The following is a 7,879-nucleotide window of genomic DNA, read 5'->3' on the forward strand; positions in this document are numbered from 1 at the left end:
TACTCTCTGATTCCGCCCACAGGACTTCCCGAGGGACACGGTCGAATGCCTTCTCCAAGTCCACAAAGCACATGTAAACTGGTTGGGCAAACTCCCATGCACCCTCAAGAACCCTGCCAGGAGTATAGAGCTGGTCCACAGTTCCACGACCAGGACGAAAACCACACTGTTCCTCCTGAATCCGAGGTTCGACTATCCGGCGTAGCCTCCTCTCCAGTTCACCTGAATAAACCTTACCGGGAAGGCTGAGGAGTCATACATATATACATATATGTATTTTTAAAAAAAACAAAAAACATTGACCTGCAATCATCAAAAAATCAAAAGGCAAAAAAAATCAGCAAATTTAGAATTAATTTCACCAAAAAATTTAATCTTTTGAAATTGTACCTTTACAAAATGCTAAAATGTAGTATATCAAATATTCAGACTACATTTTGAACCTACATGTCACATTATGAAAAGGAGCATTCTTTGACTTTGTCTGGTATTGATTGGTTAGACTGCTAGAACAAAGACTAATAATAATGTCATTGGGATGTATGGCAGAGTCCAAGCAGCCATTTAATGATTCAAGTAACATGTTCCCTTCAATGTGCAATCAAATATGCTATTCAAGATGAAACATGTGTAAACAGCACTTTGCATTCTCTTCAAAGCCAAACAGTTGTAGTGGAATAAATAAAAACAAATATGTTGACGTTAGCATGAGCACCAATTAGAAATGAAAGAAGCTAATTAAAAATGTCCACTTGCACCAAAAATCAGGAGCAATTTGTTGCTAGCGACAAGGTTAGAAAACTTCTGCTCACAATAGGAAGAAAACATTGTTCATCATGTTCAATAGCAAACTTTCCTCGCTGGAGCAACAACGGCCATGTTGAATGTGGCGAACACAGTGTTGGAGGTCAGGTCACATGACATCAGCACGCTTGTCACGTACTTTGTTCCTCTGTTTTGTTCTGGCCTTGAACGCAGCAGAGTTAAATAGATGCTGTTGGAAGAAGGAAGGAAGGAAACAATTTTACATCGGTTTTGTGTTTTGTTTACAGCTATAAACTGTTTTATTGTGTTTTTTACTTGTTTACTCTCCTTTTTTACATCTATAAACTGTTTTGTGTTTTCTACTTGTTTACTCTCCTTTTACACCTATAAACTGTTTTATTGTGTTACTACTTGTTTAGTCTCCTTTTTTACAGCTATAAACTGTTTTTTGTTTTCTACTTGTTTACTCTCCTTTTTTACAGCTATAAACAGTTTTATTGTGTTTTCTACTTGTTTACTCTACTTTTTTACACCTATAAACTGTTTTGTGTTTTCTACTTGTTTACTCTACTTTTTTTTACACCTATAAACTGTTTTGTGTTTTCTACTTGTTTACTCTCCTTTTTTACAGCTATAAACTGTTTTATTGTGTTACTACTTGTTTAGTCTCCTTTTTTACAGCTATAAACTGTTTTATTGTGTTTTCTACTTGTTTACTCTCCTTTTTTACATCTATAAACTGTTTTATTGTGTTTTCTACTTGTTTACTCTCCTTTTTTTACATCTATAAACTGTTTTGTGTTTTCTACTTGTTTACTCTCCTTTTTTACAGCTATAAACTGTTTTATTGTGTTTTCTACTTGTTTACTCTCCTTTTTTTACATCTATAAACTGTTTTGTGTTTTCTACTTGTTTAGTCTCCTTTTTTACAGCTATAAACTGTTTTATTGTGTTTTCTACTTGTTTACTCTCCTTTTTTACATCTATAAACTGTTTTATTGTGTTTTCTACTTGTTTACTCTCCTTTTTTTACACCTATAAACTGTTTTGTGTTTTCTACTTGTTTACTCTCCTTTTTAACAGCTATAAACTGTTTTAATGTGATTTCTACTTGTTTACTCTCCTTTTTTACACCTATGAACTGTTTTATTGTGTTTTCTACTTGTTTAGTCTCCTTTTTTACACCTATAAACTGTTTTATTGTGTTTTCTACTTGGTTACTCTCCTTTTTTACACCTAGAAACTGTTTTATTGTGTTTTCTACTTGTTTAGTCTCCTTTTTTACACCTATAAACTGTTTTATTGTGTTTTCTACTTGTTTACTCTCCTTTTTTACAGCTATAAACTGTTTTATTGTGTTTTCTACTTGTTTACTCTCCTTTTTTACAGCTATAAACTGTTTTATTGTGTTTTCTACTTATTTACTCTCCTTTTTTACAGCTATAAACTTTTATTGTGTTTTCTACTTATTTAGTCTCCTTTTTTACATTTTAAGACAGTATTGTTGTTTTCTACTGATTTAGTCTCATTTTTACATTTTAAGACAGTTTTATTGTGTTGTCTACTTATTTAGTCTCCTTTTTTACATTTTAAGACTTTTTTATTGTGTTTACTACTGATTTAGTCTGTTTTTTTTACATCTATAAACTGCTTTATTGTGTTTTCTACTTGTTTACTCTCCTTTATTACAGCTATAAACTGTTTTCTGTTTTCTACTTGTTTACTCTCCTTTTTACAGCTATAAACTGCTTTTTTTTGTTTTCTACTTGTTTACTCTCCTTTTTTACATCTATAAACTGTTTTATTGTGTTTTCTACTTGTTTACTCTCCTTTTTTTACATCTATAAACTGTTTTGTGTTTTCTACTTGTTTACTCTCCTTTTTTACACCTATAAACTGTTTTGTATTTTCTACTTGTTTACAGCTATAAACTGTTTTGTGTTTTCTACTTGTTTACTCTCCTTTTTTACAGCTATAAACGGTTTTATTGTGTTTTCTACTTGTTTACTCTACTTTTTTACACCTATAAACTGTTTTATTGTGTTTTCTACTTGTTTACTCTCCTTTTTTACAGCTATAAACTGTTTTGTGTTTTCTACTTATTTACTCTCCTTTTTTACAGTTATAAACTGTTTTATTGTGTTTTCTACTTATTTAGTCTCCTTTTTTACATTTTAAGACAGTATTATTGTGCTTTCTACTGATTTAGTCTCCTTTTTTACATTTTAAGACTGTTTTATTGTGTTGTCTACTTATTTAGTCTCCTTTTTTACATTTTAAGACTTTTTTATTGTGTTTACTACTGATTTAGTCGGGGTTTTTTACATCTATAAACTGCTTTATTGTGTTTTCTACTTGTTTAGTCTCCTTTTTTACAGCTATAAACTGTTTTATTGTGTTTTCTACTTGTTTACTCTCCTTTATTACATCTATAAACTGTTTTCTGTTTTCTACTTGTTTACTCTCCTTTTTTACAGCTATAAACTGCTTTTTTTTGTTTTCTACTTGTTTACTCTACTTTTTTACACCTATAAACTGTTTTATTGTGTTTTCTACTTGTATACTCTCCTTTTTTACATCTATAAACTGTTTTGTGTTTTCTACTTGTTTAGTCTCCTTTTTTACACCTATAAACTGTTTTATTGTGTTTTCTACTTGTTTACTCTCCTTTTTTACATCTATAAACTGTTTTGTGTTTTCTACTTGTTTACTCTCCTTTTTTACACCTATAAACTGTTTTGTGTTTTCTACTTGTTTACAGCTATGAACTGTTTCGTGTTTTCTACTTGTTTACTCTCCTTTTTTACACCTATAAACTGTTTTGTGTTTTCTACTTGTTTACAGCTATAAACGGTTTTGTGTTTTCTACTTGTTTACTACACCTTTTTACCCCTATAAACTGTTTTATTGTGTTTTCTACTTGTTTAGTCTCCTTTTTTTACAGCTATAAACTGTTTTATTGTGTTTTCTACTTGTTTACTCTCCTTTTTTACACCTATAAACTGTTTTGTGTTTTCTACTTGTTTACTCTCCTTTTTTACAGCTATAAACTGTTTTAATGTGTTTTCTACTTGTTTACTCTCCTTTTTTACACCTATAAACTGTTTTATTGTGTTTTCTTCTTGTTTAGTCTCCTTTTTTACACCTATAAACTGTTTTATTGTGTTTTCTACTTGTTTACTCTCTTTTTTACAGCTATAAACTGTTTTGTGTTTTCTACTTATTTACTCCTTTTTTACAGCTATAAACTGTTTTATTGTGTTTTCTACTTTAGTCTCCTTTTTTACATTTTAAGACAGTATTATTGTTTTCTACTGATTTAGTCTCCTTTTTACATTTTAAGACAGTTTTATTGTGCTTTCTACTGATTTAGTCTCCTTTTTTACATTTTAAGACTGTTTTATTGTGTTGTCTACTTATTTAGTCTCCTTTTTTACATTTTAAGACTTTTTTATTGTGTTTACTACTGATTTAGTCGGGTTTTTTTACATCTATAAACGGTTTTATTGTGTTTTCTACTTGTTTAGTCTCCTTTTTTACAGCTATAAACTGTTTTATTGTGTTTTCTACTTGTTTACTCTCCTTTATTACAGCTATAAACTGTTTTCTGTTTTCTACTTGTTTACTCTCCTTTTTTACAGCTATAAACTGCTTTTTTTTGTTTTCTACTTGTTTACTCTCCTTTTTACAGCTATAAACTGTTTTATTGTGTTTTCTACTTATTTAGTCTCCTTTTTTACATTTAAGACAGTATTATTGTTTTCTACTGATTTAGTCTCCTTTTTACATTTTAAGACAGTTTTATTGTGTTTTCTACTTATTTAGTCTCCTTTTTTACATTTTAAGACTGTTTTATTGTGTTTACTACTGATTTAGTCGGGTTTTTTTACATCTATAAACTGCTTTATTGTGTTTTCTACTTTTTTAGTCTCCTTTTTTACATCTATATACTGTTTTATTGTGTTTTCTACTTGTTTACTCTCCTTTTTTACAGCTATAAACTGTTTTATTGTGTTTTCTACTTGTTTACTCTCCTTTATTACAGCTATAAACTGTTTTCTACTTATTTAGTCTCCTTTTTTACATTTTAAGACAGTCTTATTGTTTTCTACTGATTTAGTCTCCTATTTAAATTTTAAGACAGTTTTATTGTGTTTTCTACTGATTTAGTCTCCTTTTTTACATTTTAAGACTTTTTTATTGTGTTTACTACTGATTTAGTCGGATTTTTTTACATCTATAAACTGCTTTATTGTGTTTTCAACTTTTTTACATCTATAAACTGTATTATTGTGTTTTCTATTTATTTAGTCTTATTTTTTACATATAGTCTATTTTATTGTGGTTACTTATTTAGTCTCCTTTTTACATCTATAGATTTTTTTATTATGTTTTGTACTTAGTCTCCTTTTTTACACCTATAGATTGTTTTGTGTTTTCTACTTATTTAGTCTCATTATTTTCATCTACAGATTGTTTCATTGTATTTTGTACTAGTCTCCTTTTTTACATCTATAAATTGTTTTGTGTTTTCTAAGTATTTATTGTTATTTTTACTCCTACAGAATATTTTTTTGTGTTTTCTACTTATTTAGACCCTGGAACAGATTATTTCTAGTTGCACTATGTCTGATGGGGAAAAATGACTGTGTGATCACTTGATATATTAACGTTTTTTAACTTCTTTTTACACTTGCATATAAGTTAAAACCACCTGCACGGTTGACAAATGGAACAGATTATTTCTAGTTGCACTATTTCAAAAGGACTGATTCAATTGTTGTATTTTTGCAAAAAACACGGGTTAACTTTTTAAAATCTGGACACAAAGCAGCATCAGTGGGAATAATTGAAAGAATAAAGTCCTCTTTACCTTCTCAAAGCGTGAGATCTTGTTGGCTTTGAGGGCGGGGTCCAGGATGATGGGAGGTCCCAGGCCAAAGATGTCTCTCAGCAGAGGATTAAACTGCAGAAAAACAAAGACAATGCATCATTTGAAGGATAAAATGGAACATTTCCGCCCACAAGAGTCGTCACCTGCAGATGATGTCGGACTCCTGACTCCAGGATCTCCTTGAAGGCGTCGTAGATTCTTCTCCTCATCCAGCTGTCGATGTAAACGCTCTCCACTCCAAACCTGATCCTCTCCTCAGTGAAGTCCTCGTTCTGAAGGCGACATGTCAATGATGATGATGATGGTGGTGGTGGTGCTGAGCACACGTGTGGTTTCCCCAGCTCACCTCCATGTAGTGCAGGACCTCCCTGAAGATGGAGCGCTGCTTCCGCTTGTCGTTCTTGGCACGATGCTTGGTGCAGTCTGTGGCTAAAGCTTTCAGACTCTCACATAAGCTTTCTGCGTCCTCTAGCTCAAAGTCCTGCAGGCAAACGCCTCAATAGGTCACCACAGCTGTGGTCGACCCACACATGCATGTACATTCATACACACCAGCTGAGGAAATTCAGAAAAATAAATGCTGCTTGTTTTTTAGCTATTTGTTTTGTATTTTTATATTCTTGAAAGCACTTCATCCAAAGTTTTTGTTTTGTATAGCTACATATGAAAAATGCTTACAACTACCGACTATCTCCTACGCTTTGAACCCTGCGACTTATAAAACGGAGCAGCTAATTTATGGATTTTTCTTTGCTGACGGCCATAATGCGAATAGTTAAAAAAACAAAAACAAGCAAAGACAATAATAAAGTGTTGTTGTTGTTTGTGCTACGGCGCCATCTTCTGGACGAGTTTGCCCACTTCAGGTGCTGCTGGGTAAATGCCTACAGTGTTTCCTGCGTTTAAAAGTTTGAACCGGAAGTAAAAGTAATGTTCCGTCTTTTAGCCTTCCATAGCGTTCTACTCATATGGATTCTTTCATTTATCATTTCAAGTAACGTTTGTAAGTTTTACAATATAACTAAAACAATTCTTACTTACTAAAGCATCCCATGTGTGATGTCTGTAGGAGTAATTGAATGCATATTTGTATGTGCTATTGTAATGTAATATAGCTGGCATCGTTAGCATTAGCTAATATGCCAACACGTTTGTGAGTGTCCGTGTTAGTATTATTAACTTTCAACGGCATTCTTTTTGAATTGTTTCAGTTTCACAAATTTCTCAGTAAACCAAAGTGTCACCGTGGAGCTACTGTTTAGCTGATTGGAGAGCTAGCTTGTGCAGCTAGTGGGTCCATGACGATGACTTCTGTTGTACCTGATCAGCCGTTTTACTGCCATGTTACAGACACCGTTTGGAAACAAATAAGGTATGAAAATAAACATGATAAAAAATATTTCTGTGTATACTTTTGCGACTTATAGGACAGGACAGGATATGATAGACTTGTGTTTGTCCTACCATTGGGAAATTACGTTGTTGCAGTGCAGGTAGTTACATAAAGTAGCAGAAGTAAAACGTGATAAACATAAAATTAGTAATAAACACTACATATTGCGCACCAATATGAAAATGTAGTGGGTGCGGCTTATATACCGGTGCGCTCTATCGTCCGGGAAATACAGTATTATATTTTTTTACAAAAATGAAAGTGGCAACATTTGATATTTTGAGTGCAATGTACAGCAATCGATGATGCGTTGAATTTAAAGAATTGATCATTTGGCTTGACATGTAACATTTTCTGGGCTATAAAGCGCACCAATATCTAAGCTGCAAATTTTAGAAGAAATACATGTTACCATACAGTAGCCGCATATATATACAACACTACGAAATATTCTGTAAATGTTAATTTACATACCTTAATTGTTTAAAAACGGTGTATGGAACATGGCAGTAAAATGGCTGATCAAACAAAACAGAAGTCATCGTCATGGACCCACTGGCTGCGCAAGCTAGCTCTCCAATCAGCTAAACAGACTTAATGACGTTTGGGTGAGTTTACTGAGGAATTTGTGAAACTTAAACAATACAAAAAGAATGCCATTGCAAGTTAATAATACTAATACACACTCGTAAACGTGTTAGCATATTAGCTTTTGACGCTACCTTGATTACATTAAGATAGCACGTACAAATATGTATAAAAATACTCCTACTGATATCACAGATGGGACCCTTTAGTAAGTAACAATTGACCCCGAAAGGGAATAA

General features: G+C 32.2%; 1 protein-coding gene across 2 annotated transcripts in view; it reads right to left on the bottom strand.

The window, feature by feature from the left end:
• Window positions 1–352: 352 nt before the first annotated feature.
• Window positions 353–7,879, bottom strand: part of ifrd2 (interferon-related developmental regulator 2) — a 23,994-nt gene continuing 16,467 nt past the window's right edge. For both annotated transcript variants that reach the window (XM_061888966.1, XM_061888967.1), the window contains 4 exons: window positions 6,006–6,140; window positions 5,803–5,931; window positions 5,639–5,731; window positions 353–994 (listed from right to left, as the gene is read on the bottom strand). In XM_061888966.1, coding sequence (XP_061744950.1) covers window positions 914–994; window positions 5,639–5,731; window positions 5,803–5,931; window positions 6,006–6,140 — 438 coding nt within the window. In that variant the 3' untranslated portion in view covers window positions 353–913. The remainder of the gene's footprint in view (window positions 995–5,638; window positions 5,732–5,802; window positions 5,932–6,005; window positions 6,141–7,879) is intronic.

Source organism: Nerophis ophidion, linkage group LG27, assembly GCF_033978795.1.
Source record: "Nerophis ophidion isolate RoL-2023_Sa linkage group LG27, RoL_Noph_v1.0, whole genome shotgun sequence".
Taxonomy (NCBI): Eukaryota; Metazoa; Chordata; class Actinopteri; order Syngnathiformes; family Syngnathidae; genus Nerophis; species Nerophis ophidion.